Genomic DNA, 15,760 nt, shown 5'->3' on the forward strand with positions numbered 1-15,760 from the left:
AGAACTAAAGCCAACAGTTAGCATTGAAGATAGGCCATTCAGAAAGAAAAGACATTCTTTAAGAATCTTCTCATTTCAACTTATGACTACTAAAATTTCCCAAACCATACATCACATACGTTCAAAATCTCTCTGTCGTTACTTGCCTGTACAACAAAATTTAACCAAGGTCAAAAATACACCTACCATATTGCTTTACTTACTTCACTCACAATTGTATGCACTTACTCAGTCTGATCCATTCTTTATAAGAATACTGGTGGTGATACTAATAGTCAGGTAGACACACAAGCTGACGTGATTTTATACTAATCATCATGAAAGATAACCAAATATTTCCCAAATGATCAATTTAGAAACAAATAAATATTCTTAAAAACATGAGGAAAGCACTGGTTCCCCCTTTAATGTAGATAAATATAAATGTACCTTGATAGACTTCTGTAAGTCACCATTGCAGAGAGATCGCAAAGGGATTTTAAAAGGTTTCCAACTCGGATTCAGGTTATTCTTTATTACCTAAAAAGTAAAATAGGAAATACTGTAAAATATCACAAAAATATGTTGCATTGAATTTTTAAAAAAGCCCTTGTAAACTGTCCAATCAAGATTCTCCATTTTATAGGGATCCACATTGGTAAGATCACTTTGGTTGTAAAAATTGAAGAGACAGAAAGCAATTGGACGTGCTATCATCTCCTGTGGCATTGCCCATGTTTAAATAAAACTTGCACATTATTTTTGCCTCCTTATAATTTTAGAACAATCAGCGCATACAGAAAACATTAGATTGATGTGAGGGGTAAGAGATTGTTCATACAAGATAAGCCAAATTGTAATGAAAAAACTGCAAGTTAGAAGAGAAAGAAAAAGAAAAACTGAAAGGAGGTCAGGAAAATAATTATAAAGGGGACTACCATTAAATTGTGGCAGTTTGTTGATGCATGGATCAAAAGTTGGCCTTCTTACACTCTGCCAACAGCTGATGCACTTTTTAATAAAGGGAAAAGTGGATCAGAAAGCCCTGGAAATAGATTAAGTTAAAATTCAGTATGAAATACAGCCTTGGGCTTCCAAGAAGCAGCAGGCCATTTAATCCATTGTGCTAACTATTCAAGTGGAGCTACCTAATCTAATCCCAATTACACACACTTTGCCTGCATCCTTTTGTATTCATTTTCAAATCCTTACCTAATTACATTTTAAATAACGTTATAACCCCTGTCTCAACGGCCACTTGTGGCAAATATTCCATGTTATAAGATCCGTCTGCGTCAAAACATTTCTTCAAACTTCACACTTCTTCGAGATAATTTTTGTTTTCGTTCCTTATTATTGATTTGTCAACCACTCAAAACAATCATTATATATCTTCTCAAAACCCCCAGTCAAAGCCTTTCATAACTTTAAAAATTATCAGAACCCTAGTTTATTGAAATAAAGATCCAACTTTTTCACACATTCTTCATAAATACAATCTCATTCCAAGAAAATCTTTATTGTATTCTTTGCATAGTACTAATATCCTTCCTGTAAAAAGGTACCCAAATTGCATGCAAAACTCTAACTTTGTCTAAATAACTTGGCGTACAAATTCTCTTCATACTCTTGCTTTTGTAGTCAATGCTGCTATGTATTAATCTCAGATCCCAGTTTACTTTTTCTGCCTATATTTCCACTTATAAAGATTAATGCATCTGACCCTAGGTCTTTCTGTTTCCTGACTCCATTAAGATCTACGTCTTAGCGCAAAGGTTCTCAACCGGCTGTCTGCAGCACTCTATGGGTCCACGGAAAGGTTTCAAAGGGTCTGCCAAATCTTAAGATTGTTTCTAAATGATTTCACATTGACTTCATATTGCGGTATATTTGCTGATCACCAAGGGTATTTCTATCGATGACGTGGTTTTCTCGAAACAATTGCCATTCTGTGGATAGACACGGGGTTTAAAGTATTGACAGCGCCCCATGTCACCCCCATCCAGATGAAGATCTCAGACAGATCTGAGTGTATTTACACTGAAGAAATGAAGAGTTCCATTTGTGCAACATCCTGGGGGGTTACCTTTTATCAGAAACGTAACTGGACCAGCCATATAAATACTGTAGCTATAAGCGCAGATCAGAAGCTGTGAATTCTGCAGCAAGTAACTTACCTCCTGATTTCCCAAAACCTATCTACAAGGCACAAGTCAGGAGTGTGATGGAATACTCTCCACTTGCCTGAATGAGTGCAGCTCCAAAAACACTCAAGAAGCTCGACACCATTCAGGACAAAGCAGCTTGACTGGCACCCCATCTACTACCTTAAATGTTCACTCTCTCCACCACCAAAAGGAAAATGGGATTAGAATAGATAGTTGCTTGATGGCCGGCACGGACACGGTGGGCCAAAGGGCCTGTTTCTGTGTTCTATAATGCTATGACTATTCTGATTTGGTACTATATCACCATTCCTTCAGTCACTGGGTCAAAATCCTGGAACTCCCTCCCTAACAGCACTGTGGGCATATCTACCCCACATGGGCTGTAGCAGGTCAAGAAGGCAGCTCGCCACCCTGAAAAGTTTAGTTCCTAACCTTAGTCACCCAGCGACCTCGTCTCAGTAATGGCTGCTGGATCAAACCCTTTATCTCTTTTTTTTTAAAAAATTTATTCATGGGATGTGGGCATCGCTGGCTAGGTCAGCATTTATTGCCCATCCCTAATTGCCCCCGAGAAGGTGGTGGTGAGCTGCCTTCTTGACCTGCTACAGCCCATGTGGGGTAGGTATGCCCACAGTGCTGTTAGGGAGGGAGTTCCAGGATTTTGACCCAGTGACAGTGAAGGAATGATCAATCCTACTTTAGCATAGTCCTGTTTAGCTCACAAATATCAAGAGTGAACGTTGAGATGTTCGGTTCAACGGGTTTGACATTTCAGCAAGTTTTCAGACGCGAGAAGCGGAATCCCAATTTATCAGTGTGAGATTACCGCAAAATGTAGAGATTTAAAAATTAATCTAATTGGGAAAGAAGATTTGACAGTGGTATGGTAGTTATCAACCATTTTAAGGTTGCAGATTACTAATGCACATAATGTGCGCACATTATCTTAAATCTGCTGCAGTGATGTTTAGAAAGATGAGTGAATTTGTTAAAGACATTAGTTTAGTTTAAGTTTAGTTTAGAGATACAGCACTGAAACAGGCCCTTCGGCCCACCGAGTCTGTGCCAACCATCAACCACCCATTTATACTAATCCTACACTAATCCCAAATAAAAACAAGAAATGCTGAAACCACTCAGCAGGTCTGGCAGCATCTGTGGAAAGAGAAGCAGAGTTAACGTTTCGGGTCAGTGACCCTTCATCGGAACTCCGATGTTCCGATGAAGGGTCACTGACCCAAAACGTTAACTCTGCTTCTCTTTTCACAGATGCTGCCAGACCTGCTGAGTGGTTCCAGCATTTCTTGTTTTTATTTCAGATTTCCAGCATCCGCAGTATTTTGCTTTTACTACACTAATCCCATATTCCTACCACATCCCCACCTGTCCCTATATTTCCCTACCACCTACCTATACTAGGGGCAATTTATAATGGCCAATTAACCTAGCAACCTGCAAGTCTTTGGCATGTGGGAGGAAACCGGAGCACCCGGAGGAAACCCACGCAGACACAGGGAGAACTTGCAAACTCCACACAGGCAGTACCCAGAATTGAACCTGGGTCGCTGGAGCTGTGAGGCGGCGGTGCTAACCACTGCGCCACTGTGCCGCTGCTTGCCATATTTTCAGTGAATAACCATTAAGAAGCCTGCAAAGCATGTCATAGTGTCATTCAGGGCATAGAAGGAGTCCATTCGGCCCATTGAGTCCATGCCAATTCTCCGCAGAGCAATCCAGTCAGTCCCACTCCCCCGCTCTATCACTGTAGCCTTGCAAGTTTATTTCATTTAAGTGCCCATCCAATTGTGAACACCTTTTGCTTCTCACAGATTTTTAAGTAAAGCCTGGGAATTTTAGGGATTTGAAACCATACAGATGATAAATCTAGTGAAGTGACTTTGCTAATCCTCCCCAATGTGTACATCTTGACCTTAACACACCAAAATTCATCAAAATGTTGCATCAATTATATATTACTTGGAAATAAACCATCTAAAAATAAAATTTGTTTAGATCTAATGTTCTGGAGATTTTGGTGCCTGGCATGGGGAATGATCCAGAACCATCACTAAATAAAGCCAATACCATGGGTGTTTTTTTTTCTAATAGAGGGTTGAGAGTCTTTGGAAAGCTCTTCCTCAAAAGGCGTTGGAAGCAGAGTATGTGAATATTTTTAAGGCAGAGGTGGATAGATTCTTGATAAGCAAGAGGGTGAAAGGTTATCGGGCTAGTTGGAAATGTGGAGTTGAGGTTACAATCAGATCAGCCATGATCTTCTTGAATGGCGGAGGAGGCTCGAGGAGGCAAGTGGCCTACTCCTGCTCCTAATTCGTATGTTCATATGTGTTCCTGGGTCACACATTTCTATTTTATTGAGATATCGAGGGGCTGGGTTGGGGTTTCTGTGCATTCTGATCAAAATCTTTATCAATGGACTTATCACATCATGTACTGAGGAAACCTCTCTTCCAAGTAAACTGATGAAGAATGATACCATTTGTACTTAGTACAAAAGTGATGGGTCACCTTACATAAAATCACTGAGCACAGAAGGAGGCCAATCGACCCTTCCTGTCACTGAAGGCTCTTTGTTTAAATGTATACTAATTTTTATGCAGAAAGAATACTTTTGTTACAGGGGGAGGGGTCTGTGGAATGTTTAATGAAATGAGAGGGAGGCCCGAGAAGCACAAAGATTGAGAACGCCTGCCTTAGGGCACTGTTTGCCTTTCCACAATGCACAATTTCATTTTTCTCTGAATTGTACTGCGTCTTCCACTTATCTGCCTATAACAACAATAACATACTTATAAAGTGTCTTTAACATAATAAAACATCCCAAGGCACTCCAAAGGGCCATTGTCAATCACTACAGGGAAGAAAATCTCTGTCTCCCAACAGAGGCTAGATGTGAGAAACTTTTAGCTTTCAAGGTAACCCCCTGAAGAAAGAGGGGGAGACCCAGGATGAAGTATCACCAAACCATGTCCAGTTCAGAACTGGGGAAAAAAAAAAATCCGGCAAGCCAGAAGGCAACACTCCCTGTAGTACATTCTACATTTCAACTTATGCACCAGTGAACTGGACGTGATCTTTTGTCTTCAAACTGATCTTTCAATCGTGTGTGTGTGTGTATGTATGTATGCAGACAATGTCCCAGACGCCATCATCAATGGGTATATCCTGTCCCAATGGCAGGACAGACCCACCAGAGGTGGCGCACAGTGGTATACAGTCAGGAGGGAGTTGCCCTGGGAATCGTCAACATTGACTCCGGAGCCCAGGTAGGGTTATGGCATCAGTTCAAACTTGGGCAAGGAAACCTCCTGCTGATTACCACCAACCGCGCCCCACTCCCCGACAAGCCTTGGCTGGTGAATCAGTGCTTCTCCATGTTGAACACCAATTGGAAGAAGCACTGAGTGAAGCAAGGGTACAGAAGGCATTCTGGGTGGGGGACTTCAATGTCCATCACCAAGAGTGGCTCGGTAGCACCACTACTGACCAAGCTGGCTGAATCTTAAAGGACTTAGCTGCTAGACTGGGTCTGCAGCAGGTGATGAGCGAACCAATAAGAAGGAAAAACCTACTTGACCTTGTCCTCACCAATTTACCTGTCACAGATCCATCTGTCCATAACATTACTGGTGGGAGTGACCACTGCACAGTCTTTCTGAGATGAAGTCCCGTCTTCACACTGAGGGTACCCACCATCATGCTGTGCAGCACTACCACCGTGTTAAATGGGATAGATATCGAACAGATCTAGCAACTCAAAACTGGACATCCATGAGGCACTGCAGGATCAGCAGCAGCAGAAACACCATCTGTAACCACATGGCCCAGCATATCCCCCACTCTACCATTACCATCAAGTCGGGGAACCAACCCTGGTTCAATGAAGACTGCAGGAGGTCATGCCAGGAGCAGTACCAGGCACACCAAAAAATGAGGTGGCAACCTGGTGAAGCTACAGGACTACATGCATGCTGAACAGAGAAAGCAGCATGCAATAGACAGGGCTAAACGATTCCACTACCAATGGATCAGATCCAAGCTCTACAGTCCTGCCACATCCAGTCATGAATGGTGGTGGACAATTAAACAACTGACAGCAGGAGGAGGCTCCACAAATATCCCCATCCTCTACGATGGAGGACCCCAGCACATCAGTGCAAAAGACAAGGTTGAAGCATTTGCATCCTTTAGTTAGAGGTGCCGAGTGGCTGATCCATCTTGGCCTCCTCCTGAAGTCCCCAGCATCAGATGCCAGTCTTCTGCCAATCCGATTCACTCCACATGATATCAAGAAACAGCTGAAGGCATTGGAAACTGCAAAAGCTATGTTTCCTGACAACATTCCAGCAATAGTAGTGAAGACTCATGCTCCAGAACTAGCTGCACCTCTAGCCAAGCTGTTCCAGTACAGCTAAAACATTAGCATCTACTCGGCAAAATGGAAAATTGCCCAGGTATGTCCTGTGCACAAAAAGCAGGACAAGTCCAACTCAGCCAATTCCCGCCCTATCAGTCTATTTTTGGCCATCAGCAAAGCGATGGAAGGGGTCTTCGACTGTGCAATCAAGTGGCACTTGCTCAGCAATAACCTGCCCACTGATGCCCAGTTTGGTTTCTGCCAGGGCCACTCAGCTCCTGACCTCATTACAGCCTTGGACAAAAGAGCTGAACTCAAGAGGTGAGGTGAGAGTGACTGCCCTTGACATCAAGGCAGCATTTGACCAAGAATGCCATTAAGGAGCCCTAGCAAAACTGGAGTCAATGGGAATCGGGGGGAAACTCTCTGCTGGTTGGAGTCATACCTAGCACAAAGGAAGATGTTTGTGGTCGTTGGAGGTCAATCATCTGAGCTCCAGGACATCACCACAGGAGTTCCTCAGGGTAGTTTCCTAGGCCCAACCATCTTCAGCTGCTTCATCAATGACCTTGCCTCCATCATAAGGTCAGAAGTGGGGATGTTCACTGATGATTGCACAATGTTCAGCACCATTCGCGACTCCTCAGATACTGAAGCAGCCCCCGCATGTCCATATGCAGCAAGACCTGGAAAACATCCAGGCTTGGGCTGATAAGTGCTAAGTAATGTTCACACCACACAAGTGCTTGGCAATGGCCATCTCAAACAAGAAAGAATCTAACCATCTCCCCTTGACGTTCAATGATATTACCATTGCTGAATCCCATATTATCAACATCCTGGGGGTTACCATTGACCAGAAACTGAACTGGACCAGCCACATAAATGCTTTGGCTACAAGAGCAGGTCAGAGACTGTAAATTCTGCAGCGGGTAACTCACTTCCTGACTCCCCAATGCCTGTCCACCATCTACAAGACACAAGTCAGGAGTGCAATGGAATATTCTCCACTTGCCTGGACGTATGCAGCTCCAACACTCAAGAAGCTTGACACCATCCAGGGCAAAGCAGGCCGCTTGACTGGCACCCCATCCACCACCTTCAACATTCCCTCCCTCCACCACCGACGCACAGTGGCATCACTATGTACCATACACAAGATGCATTGCAGCAATGCACCAAGGCTCCTTTGAAGGACAAGGGCAGCAGATGCCTGGGAAATCCTGCACACACCATCCTGACTTGGAACTATATCACTGTTCCTTCACTACTGCTGGGTCAAAATCCTAGAACACCCTTCCCAACAGCACTGTGGGTGTACCTACACCCAAGGACTGCAGCGGTTCAAGAAAGCACCTCACCACCACCTTCTCAAGGGCAATTAGGGATGGGCAACAAAAGCTGGCCTAGCCAGCAATGTCGACATGCCACAAACAAAGAACAAAGAAAATTACAGCACAGGAACAGGTCCTTCGGCCCTCCAAGCCTGCGCCGATCCAGATCCTCTATCTAAACCCGTCGCCTATTTTCTAAGGGTCTGTATCTCTTTGCTTCCTGCCCATTCATGTATCTGTCTGGATACATTTTAAAAGACGCTATCATGCCCGTGTCTACCACCTCCGCTGGCAACACGTTCCAGGCACCCACCACCCTCTGCGTAAAGAATTTTCCACGCATATCCACGCTAAACTTTTCCCCTCTCACTTTGAACTCGTGACCCCTAGTAATTGAATCCCCCACTCTGGGAAAAAGTTTCTTGCTATCCACCCTGTCTATACCTCTCATGATTTTGTACACCTCAATCAGATCCCCCCTCAACTTCCGTCTTTCTAATAAAAATAATCCTAATCTACTCAACCTCTCTTCATAGCTAGCGCACTCCACACCAGGCAACATCCTGGTGAACCTCCTCTGCACCCTCTCCAAAGCATCCACATCCTTTTGGTAATGTGGCGACCAGAACTGCACGCAGTATTCCAAATGTGGCCGAACCAAAGTCCTATACAACTGTAACATGACCTGCCAACTCTTGTACTCAATACCCCGTCCGATGAAGGAAAGCATGCCGTATGCCTTCTTGACCACTCTATTGACCTGCATTGCCACCTTCAGGGAACAATGGACCTGAACACCCAAATCTCTCTGTACATCAATTTTCCCCAGGACTTTTCCATTTATTGTATAGTTCACTCTTGAATTGGATCTTCCAAAATGCATCACCTCGCATTTGCCCGGATTGAACTCCATCTGCCATTTCTCTGCCCAACTCTCCAATCTATCTATATTCTGCTGTATTCTCTGACAGTCCCCTTCACTATCTGCTACTCCACCAATCTTAGTGTCGTCTGCAAACTTGCTAATCAGACCACCTATACTTTCCTCCAAATCATTTATGTATATCACAAACAACAGTGGTCCCAGCACGGATCCCTGTGGAACACCACTGGTCACACGTCTCCATTTTGAGAAACTCCCTTCCACTGCTACTCTCTGTCTCCTGTTGCCCAGCCAGTTTTTTATCCATCTAGCTAGTACACCCTGGATCCCATGCGACTTCACTTTCTCCATCAACCTACCATGGGGAACCTTATCAAACGCCTTACTGAAGTCCATGTATATGACATCTACAGCCCTTCCCTCATCAATCAACTTTGTCACTTCCTCAAAGAATTCCATTAAGTTGATAAGACATGACCTTCCCTGCACAAAACCATGTTGCCTATCACTGATGAGCCCATTTTCTTCCAAATGGGAATAGATCCTATCCCTCAGTATCTTCTCCAGCAGCTTCCCTACCACTGACGTCAGGCTCACCGGTCTATAATTACCTGGATTATCCCTGCTACCCTTCTTAAACAAGGGGACAACATTAGCAATTCTCCAGTCCTCCGGGACCTCACCCATGTTTAAGGATGCTGCAAAGATATCTGTTAAGGCCCCAGCTATTTCCTCTCTCGCTTCCCTCAGTAACCTGGGATAGATCCCATCCGGACCTTGGGACTTGTCCACCTTAATGCCTTTTAAAATACCCAACACTTCCTCCCTCCTTATGCCGACTTGACCTAGAGTAATCCTAACCTCAACATCCGTCATATCCCTCTCCTCGGTGAATACCAATGCAAAGTACTCGTTTAGAATCTCACCCATTTTCTCTGACTCCACGCATAATTTTCCTCCTTTGTCCTCGAGTGGGCCAATCCTTTCTCTAGTTACCCTCTTGCTCCTTATACATGAATAAAAGGCTTTGGGATTTTCCTTAACCCTGTTTGCTAAAGATATTTCATGACCCCTTTTAGCCCTCTTAATTCCTCGTTTCAGATTGCGCCTACAATCCCGATATTCTTTCAAAGTTTCGTCTTTCTTCAGCCGCCTAGACCTTATGTATGCTTCCATTTTCCTCTTAGCTAGTTTCACAATTTCACCTGTCATCCATGGTTCCCTAATCTTGCCATTTCTATCCCTCATTTTCACAGGAACATGTCTCTCCTGCATGCTAATCAACCTCTCTTTAAAAGCCTCCCACATATCAAATGTGAATTTATCTTCAAACAGCTACTCCCAATCTACATTCCCCAGCTCCTGCCGAATTTTGGTATAGTTGGCCTCCCCCCAATTTAGCACTCTTCCTTTAGAACCACTCTCGTCTTTGTCCATGAGTATTCTAAAACTTACGGAATTGTGATCACTATTCCCAAAGTAGTCCCCTACTGAAACTTCAACCACCTGGCCGGGCTCACTCCCCAACACCAGGTCCAGTATGGCCCCTTCCCGAGTTGGACTATTTACATACTGCTCTAGAAAACCCTCCTGGATGCTCCTTACAAATTCTGCTCCATCTAGATGAACAAATAAAAAAAAAATGTGTGCACGTGTGCAAGTGAGCGAGTGTAAATGCGGGTTGCAACAATTTGGGATAAGGCATAATGCTCAATAAATAATTAACCTTCTGTTTTGAACCTACAAGAAAACCTGTCGCTGTGTTTTATTTGTCAAAAAACAAAGACATTAAGCCCAAATAACAAAAAACACTTGCTGCGGTCAGGTGGGAGTTGAACAGCAGGAACCACCCACACCCCTCACCATGTAGCCGTAGCAGCGTTAACAAAATTGGGCACTGAGCCACATAAAGTAATATTAGGGCAGATTGGGCGTTGCTTGACGGGGAGCCATGCAAGTTAGCGAGCACAGGGGTGATGGGTAAATAGAACTTGGCATGAGTAAGGTCAAAGGCAGCAGCGTTTTGGATGACCTCAAGTTTACAGAGGGTAGAATGTGGGAGGCCAGCTAGGAGTGCATTGGAATAGTCAAGTCTAGAGGTAACAAAGGAAGAGATGAGGATTTCAGCAGCAGATAAGCTGAGGCACGGCCGGGTTAGATGTTGTGGAGGTGAAAATTGACAGTCTCAGTGATGGCATAATTATGCACTCGAAAGCTTATCTCAGGATCAAATATGACACCAAGGTTGCAAATGGTCTGGTTCAGCCTCAGTTGCCAGCGAGAGTGGTGGAGTCAGTAACTAGGGAATGGAGTTTGTAGCGGAGACCAAAGATAACAACTTCAGTCTTCCAAATGTTTATTTGGAGGAAATGTCCACTGATCCAACCTGATAATTTAGCAACAATGGAAGAGTCGAGAAAGATGGTAGTGAGATAGAGCTGGGTGTCATAATCTTACATGTGAAAACTAATGCCGTGCTTTCAGATGATGTGAATGAGAGGCAGCATGTCAATGAAAAATAGTAGGTGTCAAGGATCGATCCCTGGGGGTCACCAATGATAATGGTAGTGGGGGGAAAAAAAACGAATCAAAACTGCCACAATTTTGGGCGCAATTTGCACTCTGTTCCCTACACTTCTCTTGTAGTGGCGTATGGAGAAGATCACATCCACAGTAGATCTGCTGGCACGGAAACCGCACTTCGCTTCCGGGCACACCTGGTCTGCAAGTAAATGGAGTCTTTTAAGTATGACCCTAGCAAAGGCCTTCACTGTGACACTGAGGAGTGAGATGCCCCTGTAGTTGTTACCATCTCCTCTGTTGCCTTTGTTTTTGTATAGTGTGATGATTTTAGCAACATGCATCTCCTGTGGAACAGAACCCACTTTCGAGCAGAAAAGGAGGCGGTCACAAATGTGGGCAATAGATTGGACTTTCCATGTTTGAGCAGTTCGGCTGGGATTCCATCCTTGCCTGGTGCCCTTCTGTTCGCGAGGCAGTCTATGGCCATTTCAAGCTCCAGTGATGAGGGTTCTTCATCTAACTCTCCCATGACAGGAAGCTGTGGGAGAGCATCGAGCACAGACTGGGAGGTGTCCGATTCATAGGAGTACAGCTTACTGTAGTGTTCAGTCCAGCGGGACATTTGTTTACTTGTCGTTCAGTACTTCAACATCTGCCGACTTCAAGGGAGCATCTATGGTAATGGCAGGGCCAAGTGCCTCTTGATTCCTTCATACATACCTCGTCGACATCCTTTGTCACATGCAGTTTAGATTTCTTGTCATAAGTTTATCCAGTGTTTGTTTGCACAGTATCTCCCTCTCCTTTTCGCGGCTGTCTTGACTACTTTCAGGTCATGCAGTGTCTCAGCTGTTGGGTTTACATTGTGCATCATGTAGGCTTTGTTTTTTGCATCATCTCAGCTGATTAGGTCTCTAACCAGCCCTGGTTGCAGGACCCACCTTTACCAAATGATGCTTCTGCTGCTTCATAGAAGAAGCAGCTTAGAAGCCACTAAGCTCAATCAATGCTAACATCAGTGCTTCCCATTAAGGCTTTGGTCTATAGCAAGCATTCTAGCGAAGGTGCAAAGTGCTGGTATTTGTCATCATTGCTTATGCAAGGGATGTTGATGCATGGCGGGCTGTTGCGTTTGGAACTGTGGAACATTCAGGGGTTCACCTTCACTCTGCTGCTGATGAAAGTGATCAGTGTCGCAATTTGCACTATGGTAGGCGCAGGTGTGAAGAACACTGGGCAGATCATGCCTCCTCGTGATGACTAGGTCTAGTTGGTGCCAATGACCAGACCTTAGGTGATGCCATGATACCTTGTGGCGATGAGTGCCCCGGAAGGTGTTGGTGATACAGAGCTCATTCAGGGCACAAATCTGAAGAAGGCGTTGTCCATTATCGTTGATTTTGCCCACCCATGACGACCAAGGCACGTTGGCCATGAATCACTGTCTGCCCCAACACATGCATTGAAGTCACCCAGGATGAATAGCCTCTCACCATTTGGGATATTCCTCAGACTGTCATGTAGCAAGTCATAGAAATACTCTTTATCTGAGATGCTGGCCTTCAGAGTTGGTGCATAGACACATATGACATTGGATGACAACCGCACGGAGATGAGGCGCTCCAAGGTTGCTACTGGTGGCTCAATTGACTGTCAGCTGATTGCTCACTGCGAAGCCTACACCATGCTCGCGGCACTCTTTCCATGCCAGTAGAAGGTGTAATTAGCCTCTTGAATAGACCCCGTGTCAGCTAATCTGATTTTTTGTAGAGTGGCAATGTCCATATCAAGCTTGTGTAGCTCATGGTCAATCAGGGCTGTCTTGCATACACTTGCTGTGGAGTGGGGGTCGCTGTTCATTCCAGAGCACATAGTGCTCACATTCCAGCTTCCGAGCCAAAAGGTTACTTTTCTTTGTTTGCAGCGTAGCCTAGGCATGGTTTTACGAGGTGCAGACTTGCCTAGCATCTGCACCCACCTCTCGACCTCATAAGCTGGTGTCCAGAGGAGAGACAAAAGCCATTATGATCAAACCAGGTGCGGAAACAGCAGTCATTATAGTAAGTAAACCTTTTTTCCAGAACTTCAATGGTGTTTAGAGTTGGTTTTCCCAAAGGCAATCAGCACAGGCACTGGCCACCTCAGGGCAAACCAAAGGTGCAACAGGGGCCAGAAGCGAGTGTTAGTTATTTGCATATGCAAATAATCAGCCTAACACTTACTTCAGACATGTGTACTGATGGCCTCTTGTTTCTGGTGGAAGTGTGCTCCAGCATCTTGGACCTCACTTTTGATCCTATGTGGCTACATAGCACCTAAAAATCAAGCACTACATTGCCCAATTAATCCGTCTACACATTCAGTCTTACATGACCAGCATAAAATCACAACATCCAAATGAGCATTCCAATGCATTTGAAAGGAACAACTTGGTAGATAGCTAGTTTACATAAGGAAGAAAAGTAAACAATTGTGTTAAAAATGAGAAATGTTATCAGCCCTTCAAATTATAACTCTCACCTCTGTTCTATGAGCCATTTGCCATCTTCTATCCTCAGTCTGTTTGTAGAACTCCAAATAAGGATCCGACTTCCCAAAGAAATCCTGATCACCACCAGTACAAATAATACAATGGAATAACAATGACAGATGTTATTGCCAGACAGAAAATGTGAACCAATAACTGTACAAATAATACTTCAGATTTACATGAAACCCAGGAGATAAAAAGTAAAACTCATAATGCTGCAAATCTCAAACAGAAATGATAGAAATAAAGCAGCCAGTGTTGATGAAGGGTCTCTATCCAAATCATTGGTCAATCTACTCACTTTTCAGTTAAAGAACCGACTGTATATTTTCAGTTTTTATATGCAAGACTTACCTTGTTATCCAGATTCCGTGCTTGAGCTTCAAAATTTACCACCCGGTTGTCTTTCACCTCCTCTGCAAAAATCTTAAGCATGAAAATAAAGAACAGAATAGAAACCAATTAAAAACAAAATGATCAATTAATTTGCACTTCAAATAGATGAACTAGAGGTACTGGCTCAAAAATCATTGAAAAATTCAGGATCACCCATTTTTAGGCACACAGTGGGTGCGTGCACAGGGCAAATTCTCTGCCCCAGAATGATGAGGTCCAAGATGCCCGATAGAGAGTCTTGCACCACATTGTAATAAACCAGCATGGCATGACAGCCCAATGAAGAATGGACAGAACAGATAAGAAACGGGCTATTGCTAGCATAACAGAGGCCCTCAGATAAGTGGGTCCGTGGAACCGGTTGCGGATAGAGCAATACAATGTGGGCCAGGAAGGGCTTGGAGTAGCAGGGGTAGCAGTGGCCAGTAGGGGGTGGGGATCCTTTAATGTGGAGTTGGAAGGAGTACTACTACTCCTCCCGGCTCCAATTTCAGTTAAATTACTAATCATCTTTGTTGCTGGGTCCGTCGGGCTCATTTCCCTGAATGCATCAGGGCAAACCAATGTTACAGTGAGGACCTTAAGCAGATGTTACGCCATTTATTTGCATATGCTCAACATCTACTTCAGGCATGGGTAAAGCATGCCTTGTTTGCCCTCATCCAATATGGTGAGAGGTGCACATCTGGCCAGAAATGCATGTATGCTTTCTGCCCACCATTCTGGAGCCTTAGGCAGCCACACTGCGCCCGAAAACAGGTGCTGCATGACGGAATTTTGCTTCTTCATTTTGGAGCTCTTCTTCTTTGTTGCTGGATCCATATCACTCAATTTAAAATGTTACAGAAAAAGGATCCCAACCATTAAACAAGGACCAAATTTTGCATTTCATGAGTCATACTAGTATATTTAGATATTTAACAGATTCAAATTATTCCTGAAGGCATGCTATTCACCAATCTTTAATTTCAGAAGCACTGTAGAATCCACTATTTTGGACATCTCCCCCACAAACACAAGTGGGCAGGACTGGAGATATCAGTAGCAAAGAAGCATTCTCTTACTACTGGCTTTCTATCCTTCCCCGGCCACCAACTCAGGCTGAACAGGTTCGTGTAAAACTTTGGCATCCTGTTTAATTGAGCTGAGCTTCAAAATAACATCCTCTCCATTAGCCCTGCTAATCACCCAGCCTCCCTGGCTTGGCAACTGTTCATCTTACTACTACTCTGTCATGCCTTGGGACATGGGTACATTAAAGGCACTGTATAAATCAGGCCACTACTATACAGCAACATTGTTAACCTCCACCACATTAGTTTCTATAACAACACAGCAGATTTATTCAAGTGTAACAATGGGAAATTGCATTCAAGTTATTTAACTCTATTTTGTTAACAAGAAAAATTTCTTCCAATTCCCTAGATGACTCAGGGTATAAATTCATGTTTTTAAAAAAGAAATTCTCAGGGTATGGGCATTACTGGACAGGCCAGCATTTATTACCCGTCCCTAGTTGTCCTAAGAAGCTGGTGGTGGTGTAGGTACTGCCACAGTCCTGCTAGTTAAGGA

The 15,760-nt window shown here is 44.0% G+C and overlaps 1 protein-coding gene across 3 annotated transcripts in view; it reads right to left on the reverse strand.

Moving 5' to 3' along the window:
* Positions 1 to 15,760, reverse strand: part of LOC137369915 (copine-3-like) — a 63,601-nt gene that overhangs the window by 32,915 nt on the left and 14,926 nt on the right. For all 3 annotated transcript variants that reach the window (XM_068031642.1, XM_068031644.1, XM_068031643.1), the window contains exons 5-7: positions 14,147 to 14,218; positions 13,783 to 13,866; positions 430 to 519 (exon numbers count right to left, since the gene is read on the reverse strand). In XM_068031642.1, the coding sequence (XP_067887743.1) occupies positions 430 to 519; positions 13,783 to 13,866; positions 14,147 to 14,218 (246 nt within the window). The remainder of the gene's footprint in view (positions 1 to 429; positions 520 to 13,782; positions 13,867 to 14,146; positions 14,219 to 15,760) is intronic.

The sequence above is a fragment of the Heterodontus francisci genome, chromosome 5 (genome assembly GCF_036365525.1).
Source record: "Heterodontus francisci isolate sHetFra1 chromosome 5, sHetFra1.hap1, whole genome shotgun sequence".
NCBI classification, from domain to species: domain Eukaryota; kingdom Metazoa; phylum Chordata; class Chondrichthyes; order Heterodontiformes; family Heterodontidae; genus Heterodontus; species Heterodontus francisci.